The sequence below is a fragment of the Eurytemora carolleeae genome, unplaced genomic scaffold, assembly GCF_000591075.1.
Source record: "Eurytemora carolleeae unplaced genomic scaffold, Eaff_2.0 scaffold750, whole genome shotgun sequence".
Taxonomy (NCBI): Eukaryota; Metazoa; Arthropoda; class Copepoda; order Calanoida; family Temoridae; genus Eurytemora; species Eurytemora carolleeae.
The window spans coordinates 39,287-61,944 of NW_019396639.1; the positions used below are offsets into that span (position 1 = coordinate 39,287).

General features: G+C 31.3%; 1 protein-coding gene across 1 annotated transcript; it reads left to right on the top strand.

The window, feature by feature from the left end:
- Positions 1-445: 445 nt before the first annotated feature.
- Positions 446-21,331, top strand: LOC111706734 (histone-lysine N-methyltransferase Smyd1). Its single transcript, XM_023479660.1, has 21 exons — positions 446-540; positions 2,870-2,954; positions 3,910-3,959; positions 4,160-4,222; positions 4,947-4,991; positions 6,126-6,180; positions 7,658-7,718; positions 8,451-8,521; positions 9,083-9,123; positions 11,413-11,485; positions 12,030-12,097; positions 12,955-13,015; positions 14,812-14,874; positions 16,175-16,239; positions 17,098-17,144; positions 17,725-17,801; positions 18,520-18,595; positions 19,180-19,229; positions 19,977-20,038; positions 20,876-20,943; positions 20,999-21,331. Exons 8-21 carry the CDS (start codon positions 8,500-8,502, stop codon positions 21,072-21,074), a joined length of 849 nt encoding a protein of 282 aa, XP_023335428.1. The 5' UTR covers positions 446-540; positions 2,870-2,954; positions 3,910-3,959; positions 4,160-4,222; positions 4,947-4,991; positions 6,126-6,180; positions 7,658-7,718; positions 8,451-8,499; the 3' UTR covers positions 21,075-21,331.
- The last annotated feature ends 1,327 nt before the right edge of the window (positions 21,332-22,658 follow it).

Consider the following 22,658-nt stretch of genomic DNA (forward strand, 5'->3'; position numbering starts at 1 on the left):
ATTATTATTATTTTTATTATTATTATTATTATAATTATTATTTTTCTTTGGATAGCAATCATATTCCGTTGATCTCGTCCATAACGTGTTGGGTCTCCGATGAAATAAAAGCGTGTCTAATAAAAGAAGGGTCTCCAATGAAAAGCTGTTTGAAGTACATTGACCAGGTTAGAATTTCCTATTAAGGTCTAGGGGTCTCCGATGAAAATTTTAGATATTTTATGAAAAACTTCTTCAATAATTTCTTCCCAGTCTCCTGGTCAGAAACATCAAAGAAACATAATGAATTTTTTCTCTTTGAAATATAAATAAAAAATTGCTGATATTTTCTTTGAATAAATTTAAATAAGTTTCCAACTTTTCTATGCTATTTTTATTAAAAATATTGAAGAAGTAAAGGGGGAAGGGATGGGGGAATAAATATCAAAAATTCTATTTTATCATTTCAGAGGTCGACATGCTGTTGCGACAGAAAATATAAAATGTGGAACTTTTTTAGCTTTTGAAAAACCAATCATCAGCTTTCTCTGGGCTGATCAGGTAAAAATCACAAAGTCAAAAATTTTGTTACAGGGTGTCCCAAAAAAACATGGGAATTCAGTGACGAACTCGATATCGTCTTTGTTATGAATTAGCATTGTAATACCTAATTTCTAAAGCCATAATATTATGTCTGCTAGAGTTTATTTTATGAAAACGGTAAAAGACTGTAAAGATGTGTCTATAATGTCATAAGTTTTCCATTGGAGTCCCACAAAATTTTATCAAAAGCCAACCCTGCAGTTTACTTGAAAACCTAAAAATAATAATAGGAGACCCCCACACATGAAATAAAAGCGTGTCTATTAAATGAAGGGTCTCTATTGAAAAGCTGTTTGAAGTACATTGACCAGGTTAGAATTTCCTATTAAGGTCTAGGGGTCTCCGATGAATATTTGAGATATTTTATTTAAAACTTCTTCAGTGATTTCTTCCCAACTTCCTGGTCAGAAACATTAAAGAAACATAATGAATTTTTTTTCTTTAAAATATAAGGCGGGGGGGGGGGGGTGGAAANTTTTTGGGACACCCTGTATAATATTTTTTTAAATTTCAATTTAATGGTTCACTTTTTAAACGTTCTAAGTTTTTGACTGTTAAGTGGCTTAAAAAAGATCTGTTTTCAAAAGTTTCCTTTTATTGCACCATTAAAAAGTTTACTTAGTCAATATTTTCAACCAAATAATTGGTAAAATCTTTTTGATAAGTCCTTTTGTTGAATATATTTGTTCAGAGAAAAGTTTTGCTTGAGGCAAATAAAGCAAACTTATAAATAATCTAATTTTTTGCTTTATTTTTTTTATGATTGTGCCCTACATTTCTAAGGTTCACCCTGTATGAGTGTACCCTACATTTCTAAGGTTCACCTTGTATTAGTGTGCTCTACATTTCTATGGTTCACCCTTTAGGATTGTTCCCTACATTTCTAAGGTTCAACCCTGTATGAGTGTGCCTTACATTTTTAAGGTTCACCCTTTATGATTGTGCCCTACATTTCTAAGGTCCACCCTGTATGATTGTGCCCTACATTTCTAAGGTTCACCCTGTATGAGTGTGCCCTACATTTCTAAGGTCCACCCTGTATGATTGTGCCCTACATTTCTAAGGTCCACCCTGTATGATTGTGCCCTACATTTCTAAGGTTCACCCAGTATGAGTGTGCCCTACATTTCTAAGGTTCACTTTGTATGATTGTGCCCTACATTTCTAAGGTTCACCCTGTATGAGTGTGCCCTACATTTCTAAGATTCATTTTGTATGATTGTTCCCTACATTTCTAAGGTCCACCCTGTATGATTGTGCCCTACATGTCTCAGGTTCCCTTTGTATGATTGTGCCCTACATTTCTAAGGTTCACCCTGTATGATTGTACCCTACATGTCTAAGGTTCACTTTGTATGATTGTGCCCTACATTCATCCTGTTTGATGATCTGGATTATGATTTACATAATTAATTGTGTAGATCAAACAGTAAACACGGTTTATTAGACTATAAGACTTAAATGACACACGTTGTATACATTTACATAAAAAATAGAATTTAGATATAGATGACTAGGTGTAGTAACCCACTGTCTTGATATTTAGCTGTTAACCCACTTTATTTATATGAAGCTGTGTTAACCCACTGTCTTGATATTAAGCTGTTAACCCACTGTATTTATATAAAGCTGTATTAACCCACTGTCTTGATATTTAGCTGTTAACCCACTGTATTTATATAAAGCTGTATTAACCCACTGTATTTATATGAAGCTGTATTAACCCACTGTATTGATATGAAGCTGTTAACCCACTTCATTACTTTAAGTACACTTAGCTGTTAACACACTGCATTTAAATTTAGCTGTTAAGCCGCTGTATCATATGAAGCTGTTAACCCACTACATTACTTTATGTATATTTAGCTGTTAACCCACTGTATTTATATGAAGCTGTTAACCCACTGCATTAATTTATGTATATTTAGCTGTTAACCCACTGTATTTATATTTAGATGTTAACCCACTGTATTTATATAAAGCTGTGTTAACCCACTGTCTTGATATTTAGCTGTTAACCCACTGTATTTATATTTAGCTGTTAACCCACTGTATTTATATGAAGCTGTGTTAACCCACTGTCTTGATATTTAGCTGTTAACCCAGTGTATTTATATTTAGCTATTAACCCAGTGTATTTATATTTAGCTGTTAACCCACTGTCTTGATATTTAGCTGTTAACCCACTGTGTTTATATAAAGCTGTATTAACCCACTGTCTTTATATTTAGCCGTTAACCCACTGTGTTTATATGAAACTGTATTAACCCACTGTCTTGATATTTAGCTGTTAACCCACTGTAGTTCCTGTTTCCTCCCAGTGTCTGCTCCTGTTCCCTGTTTCACTTGTTCTCTTGTAATATTTTGCTCAGGAAAAGGCCAAAATTCAGAATTTTGTTTGATGTTCTAATATATTTTAACATGATATTTTTTCCCAACTACAAAGCAAGAAATATCTGAAATAAAGAATCGCAATTTATTTTGTAGTTTAAGCCTGCTTTTCCTGCTTTACCAATATATGATTGTTTCAATCTATATTTATATTTATATTATGAAACATATTTATATTTATATNCTTTTAGGGGTACCATTGTGAATCATACATGGATATCTACTTTTAGGGGTACCATTGTGAATCATACATGGATATCTACTTTTAGGGGTACCATTGTGAATCATACATGGATATCTACTTTTAGGGGTACCATTGTGAATCATACATGGATATCTACTTTTAGGGGTACCATTGTGAATCATACATGGATATCTACTTTTAGGGGTACCATTGTGAATCATACATGGATATCTACTTTTAGGGGTACCATTGTGAATCATACATGGATATCTACTTTTAGGGGTACCATTGTGAATCATACATGGATATCTACTTTTAGGGGTACCATTGTGAATCATACATGGATATCTACTTTTAGGGGTACCATTGTGAATCATACATGGATATCTACTTTTAGGGGTACCATTGTGAATCATACATGGATATCTACTTTTAGGGGTACCATTGTGAATCATACATGGATATCTACTTTTAGGGGTACCATTGTGAATCATACATGGATATCTACTTTTAGGGGTACCATTGTGAATCATACATGGATATCTACTTTTAGGGGTACCATTGTGAATCAAACACTTTCTATATATTTGAAGGGTTGCTTAAAATTGTGTGTTAGTCACTTTAATACTAATATTCTGTTCTTAATTCTAGCATTTTATTATATTCTCTCAGGTTTCAAAGATATATGGATAAGAGTTAACTTCTAAAGCTCATTACAATTTTTTTCTTCATATTTTGCCTTTGTTGTAAAGATGAATGTCGGCAAGATGCCTGGAAAAAGTTTCATCAATATGAGTGTAAGGTGAGACTAGACATTTTTTATATTATTTTTTCAAACTCTTTCTACATAGTTTGCCTAAATGGTAATTTTGAGGGATTAAACAATTTTTCTATAATTCGTCTGTTATTTACATTGAAGAATAGTAAGAAATTTTGATCAATATCTTAACGGATATCCCCAATATCCCTTAATCTTGGTTAAACACATTGCTAAATATTTAGACGCTGGAGGCAGTTACATCGATATATCAGAACATATTTGTAGCGTACAGAGCTATTTCACAGGAAATAAAATATGATTTTTTTCCCCAAAAATGATTCATTTTTTTGCATACCATAACTTTCGATCCCATTTTAATTTATTGCAGTGAGTTTTTCCTATTTAAAATTTAAATTTTTTGTATTTTTCTAAGAAATTTATTTTAAATAACTTACTTCACTTATTTGGGTAATTTACCCTAAAATTATCCAAATAAGTGAACGGTCCCTTTCAGCTCGAGTCTTACTTATCCCCGGTGTTCTGCTTGAGTCTAATTCCTGCCTAGTTTCTCATAAATTCTTAAGAATACAGATTTAATTCAACCAACGATAAACGCATATTTAATTCATTGGATTTCTAAAATTTCAAAATTTACAATAATATAAAATTTTTATATTGCGTTTATTTTTCTTGATATATCCAGAACCTTGGCACTGAAATTTTTTTCATGATTTCATAATATTTTAAAAACTTTTGAACGTGTTATGAAATTTACAATCTATGAATCTATGATTAAGGAATGTTCTAAATTTTAACTTTATTTAACCGTTTTTATGAAATTTACAATTTATGAATCTATGAAATTGGTTTTAACCAATTTTAACTATAAACCAAATCTATCTTAAACTTGGTTCTCTGCTAATGCTCGGTTTTATTAGATTCATGTTGAAGGATACTTCCTTCATTTTTCTTTCCTATTTCTTTTTCTTTTTATACAAATTTTCATATTTTATCGTAATCTGATTCTAGAAACCTTTGAAATACTTTATCTCGCACACTGATCTCTTCTCAAAGGAAAGATGCCGCAATACTGAATATTTCCTTTTTTTAAATATTTTGTTGTAACACTTTTTATTTTAACCTAAGTCTCATCCTTATTACGCAACCTCAAACCTCGTACTTTTGGGATTTCCAATGATTAAGCGATATTAATTCCAGATTTGAGAAGTTTATTTTCTGCTAAAACCTCAATATTTCTTTGGTCAGCGTTCTGTAGATCTATACAGTAGGAAGCAAGGGCTTAGTTTAAGTTTAGGTTTGGCTTATTTCTGACAGTTTATATTTACTCTAGGTAAGACAGGTCAAGGAGCCTTGCACTGTAGCTAAGACAGGCCAGGGAGCCATGCACTCTGTAGCTAAGACAGGACAGGGAGCCATGCACTGTAGCTAAGACAGGACAGGGAGTCGTATAATGAAGATGAGACAGGCCAGGGAGCCGTGCACTGTAGCTAAGACTGGTCAGGGAGCCGTGTACTGTAGCTGAGACAGGTCAGGGAGCCGTGCATTGTATCTCAGACAGGCCAGGAAGCCGTGTACTGTAGCTGAAACTGGTCAGGGAGCCGTGCATTGTAGCTAAAACAGGCCAGGAAGCCGTGCACTGTAGCTGAGACAGGTCAGGGAGCCGTGCATTGTAGCTAAGACCGGTCAAGGAGCCGTGCACTGTAGCTAAGACAGGTTAGGGAGTCGTGCACTGTAGCTAAGACAGGTCAGGGAGCCGTGCACTGTAGCTAAGACAGGTTAAGGAGCCGTGCACTGTAGTTAAGACAGGACAGGGAGCCTTGCGCTGTAGCTAAGACTGGTCAGGGAGTCGTGCATTGTAGCTAAAACATGTCACGGAGCCGAGGGCTGTAGATAAGACAGGCCAGGAAGCCTTGCACTCTGTAGCTAATACTGGCCAGGGAGTCATGCACTGAAACGTAGACAGGTCAGAGGGCCGAGCGCTAAGACTATATATCCAACAGGAGGTTGCCTAGTTGATTAGAACACAGAAGGCCGAAGGGGGGGGGGGCGGTCACAGATTTAAGAGAGTTCCCTCTTAAGAATCTATTGTGTTGATTATATGTTAATGTTTAACTCTTGATCTCGAAATCCAATGTCCAACACAAAAGTTCTAATTTTTATTGTTTTATTTTGCTTGTCTATGCACAGTATGACTTTCATCGTGCGGCTGGATGTTATCAATATCAATATGAATCAGATTCAGGTAATTAATCAATTAATCAAGGATCGTATTCTTTAATTAATCAATTAATCAATTAATTGCAAAGATCTCCCAATCATGAATTGTATCAGTAAATTGAGTTTTATTTTTCCTAAAAGCACTTTAATTTTTAAAAGAAAATTGCATCTTCTGTAAAAACACTTTAGCGAGGTGCACATTTTCTAGGATATCCAGTATATTTTTCCCAAATAAACTATAAACTTTGATCAATATTAAAAATTTAGCATTCCATGGTAGTTGAACTATTTATGAACTGTGATCAATTCATAAATTTAATCAATTCATAAACTTTTATCAATTCATAAACTTTAATCAATTCAAAAACTTTCATAAATTCATAAATTTTAATCAATTCATAAACTGTGATCAATTTGTAACCTTTAATCAATTCATAAACTTTAATCAATTCATAAACTTTTATCAATTCATAAATTTAATTAATTCATAAACTTTTATCAATTCATAAACTTTAACCAATTCATAAACCTTAATATTCAATTTATAAATTTTAATCAATTTATAAATTTTAATCAATTCATAACCTTTCATCAATTCATAATCTTTGATTGATCAATCTATAAACTTTAATCAATTCATAAATTTAAACAATTCATAAACTGTAATCAATTCATAAAATTTTATCAATTCATAAATTTTAATAAATTCATAAACTTTAATCAATTCACAAACTTTAATCAATTCATAAACTTTAATAAATTCATAAACTTTAATCAATTCATAAACTTTAATAAATTCATAAACTTTAATCAATTCATATCCTTTCATAATTCATAAACTTTTATCAATTCATTACCTTTAATCAATTCATAATCTTTGATTGATCAATTCATAATCTTTGATTGATCAATTCATAAACTTTGATCAATTCATAATCTTTGTTAAGTAATCCATTTTTGATCAATTTAAATTTTGACCAATTATACTTGAACAATTCATATACTTTTATCAAACACAGATCATTTAATCAAAGATTGATCTTTGATCTATCCACAATCTTTGAGCATTCCATTCTTCTTTCATGAAAACAAACTTCAATACATAACTTTGATACATAAACTTAAAATAAACCATTACTTAAAGTGACCCTCTATGCGAAGATGACAATGACCGATCTACAAGTTTACAATGATATCCTTTAAAGTTTTTTTCTGGTTAAGAATAAATTAGATATCCATGTTTTGTTTCTGTAATCTGCTTGTTTTGTAAGTTCTTTGCGAAAGTGACAATTGCACAAATTATCAGAAATAAACACTTTTGAATCAGAAGAACGATGTCATCTTCCACAATTGTGATTATATTATGTTTTCAAGGGTTCTGTTCTAAAATGGGCATTGCCATCTTTGAAAGAGGAGTCACTTGAGATTAAGTTTTATAAAGTTCATTTAATCAATTAGATTTGATCAATTTGTAACCTTTCATCAATCCCTGATCAATTTAGAATCTGGAGACACTGAACCTGAATCTGAAGATGAATCTCATGAGATAGATTCCCCGTACAGGTAGATAATGTATACAGGTCGTCTTCCCCGTACAGGTAGATAATATATACAGGTCGTCTTCCCCGTACAGGTAGATAATATATCCAGGTCGTATTCCCCGTACAGGTAGATAATATATACAGGTCGTCTTTCCCGTACAGGTAGATAATATATATAGGTCGTCTTCCCCGTACAGGTAGATAATATATATAGGTCCTGTACAGATAGATAATATTAAACAGGTCGTCTTCCCCGTACAGGTAGATAATATATACAGGTCGTATTCCCCGTACAGGTAGATAATATATCCAGGTCGTATTCCCCGTACAGGTAGATAATATATATAGGTCCTGTACAGATAGATAATATTAAACAGGTCGTCTTCCCCGTACAGGTAGATACTATTAAACAGGTCGTCTGCCCTGTTCAGGAGATAATATATATAGGTCCTGTACAGATAGATAATATTAAACAGGTCGTCTTCCCCGTACAGGTAGATACTATTAAACAGGTCGTCTGCCCTGTTCAGGTAGATAATTTATACAGGTCGTCTTCCCCGTACAGGTAGATAAAACTAAACAGGTCGTCTTTTTATTCCATAGCTTTATGTGTCAGGGTGATTACTGACGTTGTATCTATCTGTAAACAACGTTTATTAAAATATTTATTTGTTTATTTCCCAATTTTAAACAAGAACAATTAATAAAGCTTTGAAGTCAATGGACAAAAAAAGTTTTTTATTTTATATTTTAGATCAAATGATTATCAGAACCTTTACAATCTGGTTACACACTCTGAACAGATGACTAACGCTGATCATTTAGGTAATACTTTTGGTGTTAGGTACTTTCCCAAAGGCATTTTTCCAAGGGAGACTCCCAAATGTGCAATTTCCCAAGTAGCAACTTCCCACAGGTTAGGTTTGGCCCTCTGAGGCGCCGTAGGCTGCAATGGGGGCCGATCGCTGCAGCTAGGACAGACTTGGGAAGTTGCCGTTTGGTAAATTCCACATTTGGGAAGTTGCCACTTGTGAAAATACCCTTGGGAAGTTGTAATTTGGGGGAAATCATTTGGGAAAGTACCCAACATCATTTTTTTATTTTATTTTTTTGTTCTTTTTATATTCTCATTTTTTTTTCTCTAAAATTTTAGAATATATCTAGCTCTCTTTTTAGTTTATGTGAAAATGAAATTAAAACTGACTTTTATTTTTTATTTCTGTTTTCTTTTAAAACTTAATATATCAAGAACTAACCATGGCATTGAAACGAGTTTACAAACATTTCATAAAATTATAGATAACACTTTTATCTTGGCACAACGTGTTATAAAGTTTTTCTGAACCAAAATAACAGTATTTTTAAAAACAGTTATTTTTTTCTTAGCTTATTCAACTTCTGCCTGTTTGTTGTTGTACTACCTTAAGGTAAATACTTCTTATTTTCATAGGCTTTTAGAGGGCTTCGCGCCCATCTCCTATTTAAATTGCGAACATTTTCTCTTTGTATACACATTATAAAACAAAACAAAAAAAAGATCGTGGATTTTAAAATATTTTTTCATGGTTTTAAATTTTTTTTATGAAAATCGAATTTTGTTTAAAGCAAGTTTTGTAATTTGATAATCCATAAACATTCCCTGGGGTCATGTGAGGTCCCACTGCAACAAAATTTGGGCCCGATCAGTACAGCTGTTTTTTCGTTTATTGGATACAAACAGACAGACAAGCAAAGTATATACATGAATATGAACCTTTTAAATTTGGAATTATTCAGTTAAAAAACCCTTTGTGTGTGTAAAAAATGCCATGCATATTATGCTCTTTGCAATCTTATTGTGTAAACCTTTGATATTTCAAACAAACAGAAATCAAAGGTCTACGGTTGCAAAGAAATATTAGAAAATTTGATCTTGTGAAAAAAACACAATTCCTTTTAAGAACTCTGCAACTTTACTGAACTGACTCTCACAAATAAACAAACCTTGCAACTCTAATGAACTAACTCTCACACATAAAATTATTTTCATTTCAAGAACTATGTCAAAGTGAAAAGGGAAGGGTGGCATTTTTTAATTTTAAAACTATTTTTTTTGGCATAAAGGTCACTAAGAAAAGTAAGAAGATTTTAAATTTGAGCTAGATCGCTAAACTAAAATATCTACCGCTGATCACCGATCCAAATTTATAGATACATGACGGGTTGAATCAGTGATTCAGGATTTGAACTGGTGTAGGTAGTTCAGCGATCTCTCCATTTTTATTAAATTCGGTTTAAGATTCAAGTTTTAAACATATTTTAAACATTAGAAAGTTTTGGTGGACGAAACCTTGAGAAGATTAGTTTTTGTTCAGTTTCAAGTTTATTATAAAAAATATAATTTCCTTGCAAATAAACCCTTCAAGTCAGAAAAGTAATTCCCAGGTTTGAAGAATTAAAACTTACAAACCTTACAAAGTTTTTTTTACAATTAAATCATATTTTAAAAAATCTGTTTGCACCCCCCCCCCCCCATCACCATCTTCCCTCTCTGTACAACTTTCTTTCCTCCTCAGATTCCCTTCTTTATATTCCAAATATTTATCCCGCTGTATTATCTCTTTCACAGTATACAACAGTAGAGATGAGTACCGTTTTTGTGAACGTACTAAATTTTTCGTGAACGATGGTGTCGTTCATTAAAATCGAATGATGGACGAACTACTTGTATACGAAAAAAGAAAAAAACGAATGCTTTAAGAACATTCGAACGAACTTTAAAAAACGAAAGTTTTTTACTGGACGAACGATTTTATTGAACGAACAATTTTTAAAACGATTGAAAAAAACGAAATGGGTCTTTTAAGAACGAATGAATTAAATAAAAAAAAGAACGCGCCCAGGTCTCTATTCAAAATACACAACAGAACATATATAAATTTTGCCGGGATTTGGTAAGATTAGGGACAAAGACGTATTTTACAATATTTTATTTTAAATATTCATTCTTAAATAGATATACATCATGATTTTTAAAAAAGTTTACAGTCGCGAACTTGCGGGGAACCAAGATTGTCAGAAAAAAAGACAGTACAGTCGTCGTTTTCCTTTATGAGTATGCCGCTTTGCTGACACTACTCAAATATTAGACCTTTTGGACAACAAATCTGACCATTACATGGTTAATTCACATTGAGAATTAAATCTAATGTGTACATCCCAGAAAAAAAAATACAAAAGAAAAAATTGGCTTGGTTTGTAGGTTATTTAGCTCGGTGAAAATAGAGAAATATATGCTAAATCCCATTTAAGTTTCATATCATGGTCAGATTTAAAGATTCAAAACATCTAAAAACTATCTTAAAATCATGATAAACAGATTTGATAATTCGTTTATTAAATGCTCCTGCTGGGTTTTACCATTTTCTACAAAGTCGACCTATATCATTTTTAAAATTATTTTTATCTTTGCCTCTAATTCAAATCCCCATAAAGATATATGCTGATCAAAATGGTGGATTTGTTTTTCATGACTTTCAAGATAAATTACGAACGTTTTAAAAGTTCTGACCGTGGGAGAAGCTGAAATTTGCTTTCTCATTTATATATTTTTGGAATCGGATAATTTCTGATATTTCAAATTTGGATTATTTGATATAACAGAATTCATAGTTTGAAATATTGGGTTGCAAAGGAATTAGAGTTTGTGGCAATTGAAAACATAATTATTTGTTTAGATCAACAACTACTTTGGTTCCCATACTTCAAGAGAGTCAGACAGAGAGCTGAGTCCTCCTGAGCTTTATATAGGCACACTAAACATTCAGCATTACCATCCACGATTAACAATGGTCCCATAATCTACAACCTTTGTCAGAATTAAAGGTCAATTGAAATCCCGTCAACATCCTATTAAAAATATATTCTCAAACTTATTTAGATCTCAATGTAATTCTGTACTTTGAAAACTTCCTGAAAAAATAAATCAGCACAAAGCATGGAAAAGGTTTATACTCCCATCCGAGTTTTGTTCAGAATATCTTCAAAGTGAAACATAAATACGTTACAGTTAATGTAAATAAGTGGATTTTTTAGTAAATTCAATGTTCTGTGTAATTAATCTTTAAACGCAAATAATATCTAATTGAACATAAACCCCTCTAATTTTAAAAGTTTTTTTTATATTTAAAACTGCAGCCTTGAAAAATGTAAAAAATATCACAACAATTTGCTTCCTGATACATCATACTTGTGAGTAAAGTAAAAACTATGGAGGAGCTACGAGGTCACAAAGTAATGTCGCATACATTTGACCCTCTTCTTATGTCTAGTTTAGAGTGGTGTATGATTGTAGGGAAACTTCTTTATCATATTCTTGAGGTTTTACAATTCAATACTCACGCCATTGCAGAGGCCAGCAAGGTAATTTTTTAATCTAAAAGGAGGGGGGGGGGGGAATTTTTTAATCTAAAAGGAGGGGGGGTACTGATGTTGACCCTCCCCCCTACCCCCCTAAAAACTGAAACATAAAGTCCCCCTTCCATATTAAACAGATGGGACAACATATTGAAACGGTAACTCTTTGTATTTTTCAACGCATATATATGGGTTTTGATACTTTATCCTTGTTTGAAGAGTTAGGAAGCAAAAAGCAGGAATTGTGAGTAGAGTAATTGCAGTTAACCCATAAACCAAGGCGTTGAAAAATCCAAAGTTAAAGGGAGTGTTCGCGAAAAATGAAAGGGGGTATAGGCTTTATACGATAAAAAAGCGCTTTTGATCGCTACTAATCTTAATTCTATCTGTTGCGTCTATAAGGAGAAAATTGATAAAGACGTCTCATACCGAATAACTAATAAAATATAAACTAAATACAAATGTGGTAAAAGATAATTGATGACTATAGGTTGTAATATCTGAATGATTTGTTTAAAATTAAATTTATTTTTTTACGGTGTGTGTCATATGTTGCAATTTTCTCAATTTGCATGGACGCTAAGTTATTCGGTATGAGACGTCTTTAACAATCAAAAGCGCTTTTTTATCGCATTAAGCCTATAACCCCTTTCATTTTTCGCGAACACTCCCTTTAAAGCGCATAGTTTTTTGGGGCAAATCATCATACAGAAAACAGTGGAAAAGGAGACGATTGTAAGATCCGCTTTATACGTTGTTTTTTGAGCTACAGGTCAAAATATTTGCTTTAAAACAACATAAGAATTATATCTTTCTTTTTCCACAGATTTATGGGTCTCGCTGTATAAAATATCTATTTTTAGTGGGAGGAGGAAAAGGGTGTTGAAATCACCAACATTGGTTGCGCTGTCAATCCAACACTAGGAAACTAAATATCTGAATAAAAACGATTCTTTTCTCCAAAGGAATTGAGTCTTTGTCACAATCTCTGATTTTCTAATCCCAATATCTTTGCAACCCAAAGTCGTAAACCTTAGCTATTTCAAACTATGAATGTTTTTAGACAAAACAATCTAAGTTTGAAATATCAAAGGTTTACACCATCGAGTTGCTAAGATTTTGGCATTCGAAAATTTGAGTTTGTGGCAAAAACTCAACTCCTTTCTATAGTTTTAACGGATCCAATTTCAAAGGGCCAGCATGTTTGTTTCACAGTCACAAACTTTTTAATTTGATTTTTGATTAAAACTTCATTTTTCACATTAAGCAAACTTTAGTCCTCAAGTTTGAATTCTAATTTCTTTTATTGCATATTTTGTTAAAACTTTGGACAAAATAAAATTTAAAGATTTCATTTCTTTTCATTGGTTCTGGCTCACACTCATATATAGGGAAGTGGTTGGGAATACTTTTATAAGTTCGCACCGTCTTGGCCCTACTCCCGCACTAGACTGGTGTAGTTGGCTTTATTTTGATAATTTATTAACAGTATAACGATATCTAATAAGATTTTGTCAGTCGTTCAGTAAAACTTAGAATTCGTTCATTCTCAGAATTATCTATAATTAATTCGCTTTCTAACAAAATGATCGTGTAATAAAATCGTTTGTTCGCTGAGATCGTTCGTTCCGGGAAATCATCAAGTTCGTTCAAACCAACGATTTAGAAATAGTTTTTGGTGATATAAAAAATTTAAATCGAAATTCGTCTTTATTGTATTGATATATACGACATCGACCGTAAATATTTTGTTTTTACAAAAGATTGTTACAAACGACAAATCAAAAAATATTTTTGATAAATAAAACTGGAAAAAATGATCTTTTTGTTGCTGTTGAATAGTTCAAGCCAAGAAAACAAATTAAATGTTGAATAGTTCAAGTCAAGAAAACAAATTAAATTTTGAATAGTTCAAGCCAAGAAAATGAATTAAATGTTGAATAGTTCAAGCCAAGAAAATAAATTAAATGTTGAATAGTTCAAGCCAAGAAAATAAATTAAATGTAGAATAGTTCAAGCCAAGTAAAAATATTAAATGTTGAATAGTTCAAGCCAAGAAAACAAATTAAATGTTGAATAGTTCAAGCCAAGAAAACAAATTAAATGTTGAATAGTTCAAGCCAAGAAAACAAATTAAATGTTGAATAGTTCAAGCCAAGAATGTTGAATAGTTCAAGCCAAGAAAACAAATTAAATGTTGAATAGTTCAAGCCAAGAAAAACAAATTAAATGTTGAATTGAAAAGAATGGGAAACAAAAGTTTTAAAGTTTAATTAAATAACTCCCTCACTAGCTCATGGTCTTCATATTCACAACTAGGGATGGGCATTGGGCATGCTATTAAAAGGACTGTTAGCAAAATTTCAAGTGACCCTCCAAGCAAATGTAAATGAGATATCTATAATTATAATTTGAAAAAATATTTTTTCCATTGTGGTTTCTTGGTGAATTGTGCATTTTTACCGCATGAAAAAAAAACCTACAAAAACTAAAATAAGTTCAACATTATTGATCAGATAAAAGTTTCATTGCATGGAGGGTCACTTAAAGTTACGCGTACAGTCCCTTTAAAGGTAACTCGAATGTTAAAAATTAAAATTAAAACAAAGATCACCTCTCTTCAGTAAACTAATATCTAGAAAAAAATTCCTCGTTATTTAAGGTGCCAATTCACCAATTCAAAATAAGAGGAATGACGTGATTTAGATATTTTGATTCAGCGCTGTTAAACCATTCCTGTAATCCTAACACTACTAGAGCCAACATTGGAGCAGCAACAGCAGGTTCAACTCTATCAAATATCATGTTCATTGTAATTTGTACAGTCATAATCATAAACAGCATTTTTTGTGCTACCAAAATCACAGGAGATAAGAAATAAGAAAAATTTCGTTTTAATAAATAATATGAAAAATAATCAAAATTCTTTATATCTCTGATAATTTTGTATGCACAAAAAAAGGCAGACCACATTTTCAAATTGCAGGACTAGGACTAGGGCGTTTCATTGTAAAATATATGCAGTAAACTATTTTAAAAATCAAGATGGTTTGATTTTCAATGAATTCCGGTTCTTTCTGGTTGGTTTAAAGATAAAACAAATAATTGGTTAAATTGCATTTTTGTTCTGGTTGAAAACTCAATTTTAAATATTTTTTACAATTTTCCTTGAAGTGGTTTTCCGAATATTCCAACCATATCTATTTTAAGAATTCTTTTTTATTTGAATTGTTTGCATAGCATTGCGAGGAAACCTCTTTGTTGATGGTTTCTAAAATATTATGTTTAAAAGAGAAAAGAATGTTTTTATATTTTGATTTCACGAATACTGTTTTAAATGAAATGCATGCAGTTTTTATCAATAAGGAATTTTGTTAAAAATGTTAACTTAAAGATTATTGGAATTTAATACTCTAAATACCGATCGTCAAATCTGAATATACACTCTGGAGACTTTTGATTTCTGCCTAATCCACTCTTTTTCCCTCTTTTTGGATATCCCTACTGAATTCCGACCAATGAGAATTCTTTCATTAAATGGTGCGCAAAATTCCAAATTTCCCGGCTTCTGATTGGCTGTTTGTGATTTTGAACACACCCTTCTGATTGGTTAAATTTAAGAAACTTTCCGTGATACAAACTGAAGATTAAAATAATCTTAAGATTAGCAAAAAGATCAAGCATTGTTCCCGATATCCACAATTCTAAAGTTTTCAGCTTGACTTTCTCTCAGTCCTGATGTTAAATTACAGCTTCTTTAACAAAAAATTTACATCAAAGGTGGAGGGGGGGGCGGCTAGGTATTTTTGTTTATGAAAATATTTAACCCTACATGATGCATGATAATTATGATGCCTGATGCATAATCTATGGGTTCTAAAGTGAAAAGCTGTAGCTTATAGAAATCTGTCTTTAAAAGTACAAATGATAGAGAACCCCTTCAGATATGAACTAGTAAAACTACCTAATTTAATTCCATTAAGGGAACTGAATTTTCTAATTCCTTCATCTTTGCAAACTGATGGTGTAAACCTTTGATAATTGATAATTGTTTGATTGATTAATTAATGGATTATTTTGTAGTGATTGCAACATCTAGTATAAAGAAGGGAGAAGAGATAAGTGATGCGTACACAATGCTTTTCCAGGTTCTAAATATATTCTAGCAAATAGTTTTCCAGGTTCTAAACATTCTAATAAATAGTTTTCCAGGTCCTAAACATTCTAATAAATAGTTTTCCAAGTTCTAAACATTCTAATAAATAGTTTTCCAGGTTCTAAACATTCAAAAAAATAGTTTTCCATGTTCTAAACATTCTAATAAATAGTTTTCCAGGTCCTAAACATTCTAATAAATATTTTTCCAGGTTCTAAACATACAAATAAATAGTTTTCCAGGTTCTAAACATTCAAATAAATAGTTTTCCAGGTTCTAAACATTCAAATAAATAGTTTCCAGGTTCTAAACATTCTAATAAATAATTTTCCAGGTCCTAAACATTCTAATAAATAGTTTTTCGGGTTCTTGTTATTCTAATAAATAGTTTTCCAGGTTCTAAATATTCTAATAAATAGTTTCCTTGTCCTAAACATTCTAATAAAAAGTTTTCCAGGTTCTAAACCTTCTAATAAATAGTTTCCAGGTTCTAAAGATATGCTAATAAATAGTTTTCCAGGTCCTAAACATTTTAATAAATAGTTTTCCAGGTTCTAAACATTCTAATAAATAGTATTCCAGGTTCTAAACATTCTAATATTCAGGGTTTACAGTTTCACATAATATTAGAAAAATTTCAATGTTTTTGCATTCAAATAAAATGTTAGTTCTGCATTTATGACAGAAACCAGTGCTCTGAAAGGAAGACGACTGTTGGACTTAAATTTGGATTTTTATTAACCCAGTGAACATGAAACACAGCTTTTATATTAATTGTGGCTATAATTGCTTAAATGTCGTCTTTCTATTAAATTCCACAGTTTCACTTTATTTATCCACTATTGTCTAGGACAAATTGTTTGCTACTCGTCAGAAATGGCTTCAAGCTCACTATAGGTTGGAATCATAATTTATAAATCTTGTATCATTTGAAAAGGCAAAATAAAAGAACTTAAAAATAGTTCCAAAAGTTCAAATTTTTTTCCGCAAAAAAAAATAATATTTAATCCGATCAGGCTAAAATAATTTTTTATTGGAATTTAATTTTTATTTTCTCATCGCGACGTTACTTTTAGTTAACTGAAATTTTCCCTTTAAGAGTATGTAATGTCAGGGAACCCTCCTTTGAAAGAGTGGAATGTCAGATAAACGATGGTACCCTTACAAGCTTTGTCAGATCAAGTATAAACTTAATATTCAGGATTTTGTTTTTAAAAATTGTTTCATTTCATTTGTGGTTTCTCTGTTTAAGTGGCTTGCGGTTGCGCATTTCTTGCTTCAGAAACACAAGCAAATGCTATGGAGAAGTTTTTAGAATTTTACTTTTTTTTCATTTTCCAAATTATTGATCCGATTATGGTTCTTAAGGTACCGTGGTGAATCGGACATGTCGTCCTCTCTTTCAAATGAATAGTCCTTTAATTGTAATAATTTTGTTGAACAAAATAGATTATTTGTTTTTAAACGAGTTCTTTAGGTTTAAATGTAACTGTATAGCTTGTACTAAACAATGGCCAATGCACGAGTTTCTCACCAAAACTGTGACTAAACCAGGTACACAACAGAAAACAACAAGTTTTTCAAATATATTAAACTTTAAAAATCTTTATTATGTGGAAAACCCTCAAAATAAAAATTTCCCGGATCAAAATCGGTTTTTAAAGTGTTTTTTTTATTTCTCGTCTTTAATCTTTTTTCAAATAGATTTTTTGGCTTAAACTAATTTTTCAATCATTTAAACTACACACTCAAAAATCAAAACTGTACACTTGATAGTCATACACCTCTACACCTCTACACCTCTACACCTCTATACCTCTACACCTCTACACCTCTACACCTCTACACCTCTACACCTCTACACCTCTACACCTCTACACTCTACACATTCCATGCTCTACACTATACACCAAATAGATTATCAAGTACAATAGGTGGCAACAGCGAACGAAATGAACCAATTATAGACGACGTAACAAGTGTCAAATATAACAAGGAAAACTAAATGTTCTCACTTTTGTTGACATGTTTTCCAAGATTAAATAAATAAGAGTAAAAACAGAAAATAAAGAACACAATAAATTATTTTAATATTATGACTATTCTTAATAATTTTGTCAGACACAAAAACTGAATTGACACTTGTGACGTCAGAATACAGCTGTGCTGAGACTACAAATTCTATGTTGCCATCTATTGTACTAGAAACTATTTGCTATACTATAATACACTAATGTATATTGTGCACTACTGTACACTGTTCACTGTATAGGGGTGTGTGCTAAAAGTTTGCAGTACACCAAGCGTATGTATTCAACTATTTCCAAACTAAGCAGTGCCGACTACAGGTTAAACAATTTAGAGTTTTCAAAAATCATCATATTTCATCGTTGGCAACTTGGCAATAATATTTCATTGTTGGCAACTTGGCAATCGTATATCATTGTTAAAAAATCATATTTCAGTGTTGGCAATCATATTTCATTGTTGAAAATCATATTTCATTGTTAGAAAATCATATTTCAGTGTTAGAAAATCATATTTGGTTGTTAGAAATCATATTTCATTATTGGAAATCATATTTCGTTGAAGGATTTCATATTTCATTGTTGGAAATCATATTTCGTTGTAAGAAATCATATTTCATTGTTAGAAAATCATATTTCATTGTTAGAAAATCATATTTCAGTGTTGGAAATCATATTTCAGTGTTGGAAATCATATTTCAGTGTTGGAAATCATATTCAATGTAAGAAAATCATATTTCATTGTTAGAAAATCATATTTCAGTGTTGGAAAATCATATTTCATTGTTGAAAATCATTTTTCGTTGTAGGATTTCATATTTCATTGTTGGAAATCATATTCAATGTTAGAAAATCTTATTTCTTTGTTAGAAATTATATTTTATTGTTAGAAAATTATATTTTAGTGTTGGACATTATGCTCGAGTTTATAAAATGTGGTCTAACTACTATCCAGGTTTATTTTCTTAAATTTTTTAATAAAAAAGGGGCTGTAAGCTATAGATTTTTCTTATGATTTCCGTGGTTCTTCCGAGTTCCCCAATAAAAATTTGAGGCAAATCTAATAACCTTATAAAAGCTGGGGGGTATGAATCTATGTAAAGATTGGGGAGCGTTGATATCAAAATTTTTTAATTGCCAGCTCATTAAAAAAAATAACTTTAATAGTTAGGTCAAAAATGTCAACAAAAAAATTTTGTTTTCAACAAATGTCAAAGTGTGACTCATTTTCTGCATCCATTTTTCAAGGGCTTTTTTAAAAATTTAATCTTTAGATCTGTAGCTTTATTCACAAACAAGTTATGGGCTATAACAGATTTTTTTTACACAGACATGACTTTTGACCGCCCTGTTTTTTACAAAATTTCCTCCACATTTTTTTTTATGAAAATTCACAAAATTACACAGTGATAGTTTGAAAAATGAGAGTGCTAGGACAAAAAGAACTGGGGGGGGCGCCAAACGCTCCCCCCCCCAGCCTGTTTAGGGTTAAGGGTTCCTGAGTTATGTTCGGATAACAAACAAACAGACAAACAGAGATAACAACTTTAATTATAATGCCTAGACTAAATTTGAATAATTTATTCTGAATAAGAAGATTTATCAACCAAATTATTCTATTTTAACCTTTTACAATTTTTATTATTAAATTTATTTCATGCCCGCGGAAATCTGTTTAATGAAAATTTCTTTTTGAAATTAGAATTGGAGAAAACCATTGAGAAACCTAACAAGGCTTTTCTGAAGTTAGCTTCAAGATTACAGGTTGGTGGAAACAGACATTTCTCTAAAGGGATTATACACGTAATTTCAAATGACCCTCTATTAAAAGAGTGACATGTCTTATTTTGTAAATTCCTCTTAAATTCTATGAGTAACTATAAGAAAAATATTGTCGTTTTTCTACCGTTATCTACCGTTTCTGTGCCGTTTTTGTACCGTTTCTGTACCGCTTTTCTACAGATTTTCTACCGTTTCTCTAACTTTCTCTACCATATCTCTGTCGTTTATCTACTGTTTATCTATCGTTTCTCTTTCGTTTTTCTACCGTTTTTCTACAGATTTTCTATCGGTTCTCTAACGTTTCTCCACCATTTCTCTACCGTTTATCTATCATTTCTCCTCCGTTTTTCTACCGTTTTTCTATTCTTTTTCTACCACTCTTGTACCGTTTCTTTGCCGCTTTTCTCTCGGTCGCAAACGTCTGTAAGAAAATCTTTAATAGAAACCTGAATTGAATAAATAAATATTATTCATCCTTGATCAGAAAAAAATTTAAATGGTATCTTTATAAACTAATCATCGAAAATTTAAAATTTGCTAATATTTGGTGATATTTTTGTGTATATATACGTTACACGTCAGCAGTGTAGAGTTCACATTTAAGTCAACACTGCTCAATTACTTTACTTACAACTGACAAAGGTAATTACTTTGAAGTTTTCACTCTCCTTTAAAACATATAAAACACCATTTGAGAGATCACTTAGATGATCGATGATCAGTCAAAGTTTTAAAAAGAACTGTTAAAATTGTCCATTCTTTCCTTTCAAAGATGGCGCCTTGAAATAATGCTACCAGTCCCTAATTATTTATCCCAAGGACTGTTTGTGGTTGAGGTATGGAAGTAGAGGCTTAAAGTTTCAAGCTCCACCATTCAGAGATCATAGGTATTTATGAATGCATCTCGACATTTTTAATTATTTTAAAAAATTTTTTATAGAGAATAAACCAGCGAAGGTCATCTTCCAATATGAATATACCTCAACTGCTAGAGGCTGAGGATGAAAAAGAAGAATGATCAAAACATAATTTATTCTGTCTTTTGTTTTTTACAATATTTATAAATTAATATTTATATATACAATACATACATATTCACACAAATATGTCTAACAAGTTAAAATATAGAATTCCACAACAAAGAATATTTTTGTATATATAACGGTTTAAAAAGAGCAACCAATCTTTATAGTTTATAAATATCAATAACAGAGCATCAATTGGCTCTAAGATTTAATAAATTTAATCTATTTCATTTCTTTTTAATAAAATTAAATCTTTATAAATCACAAATTATCTAATTTGGAAAACTATTGAAAAAAAATAATATGTTACAGAAAAAAAGACTGATGAGGGATTTTTTTTTGCTTTTTGTAGAAAAAAAAACATTTGGCAATATGTGTAATATTTTATTCTGTGTATATTTTTAATGACAACCATATTTAAACAATAGAACGATGCACGTTGAACGAAAAACAAAAAGCTTGCAAATAAATTTCAATATTTGATATTTACTTTGAACAAAACATTCTCTTAATTTTCAGCGACGTTTAAATAAAAAAATGCCAAAAGTTCGAAACTGACACCTAAGTAGTAAGCACGTAAGCAGGATCAATAACAGCTAATCTGTGTCCGAATTTAATGAATTTGATCCGCGTTTTAAATCCGCCAAAACCGGTTTCAATTGAGCACTGGCTTATTTCATGAAAATTTAATACAAATCTAAGTGGAACCAACAAAATTTGAGCCGCGGCTTAAATTTAAACCGCGGCTCAAATTCTTTAAATTCGGCATCTAATTTAAGAAATACTGAACTATATCTTAAAGGGACTGTGACCTTCCATCTAAAAAGAAGCATCCCTAATTCACACAGGAAATTATGTTAACAGTTTTAATAAAAGAAATTTTGTTTTATTGGTAATTCGAAAGAAAACTATTTTTATTTTCAAAGAATTGCAAACTTGTTAAAATCAATTATTTTTATTAGTTTGCTAAGAATTTAACATTAATTATGTAATAACACAAAATACAAAAGAATGTTTTCTTTAGCTAAAAAAGCTTGTATTTAATTTCTCATCTCAAAAGTCAAAAGTTCTAGAAAAGTTGCTGGATAATTTGAAGAACTTGTTTAAAACTGAATGAAGTTTTGCAATTTGATTTCTTTCTGATAGGATGAAATCGAAGAAAGTTTTCTTAACTTTTTAATTTTGATATTTTTTGTATTCTACATAAAGCTGCAACTTCGCTTCTCCTCCGTATCAGAGTAGGACATAGAAAAATCTTTATCCTAAACATAAATATATTACTTTCATTAATACATCAAAGCTGTTTGAGACCATAGGACGCGGATTGCTGCAACCTCTCTATAGGGTTCTCTTCAGAGATTTCTGGGTTAAGGACTATGTATACATCTTGGATTTAAGAAAGCCCCGAAGAAAAACCTAAGAGGGTTCTGATATATTTTTAAGAATTTGTTGTCTTTTGAACAATATTGGTCAGCCAAGGTAGCTCAAGGCAAGGAAAGTTATTTCAGAAGTGTACACATCTTTTGTACTGCAGTGTACTGTCTCTGGGTGGTAATGTAAACACAAGATGGTTGTCA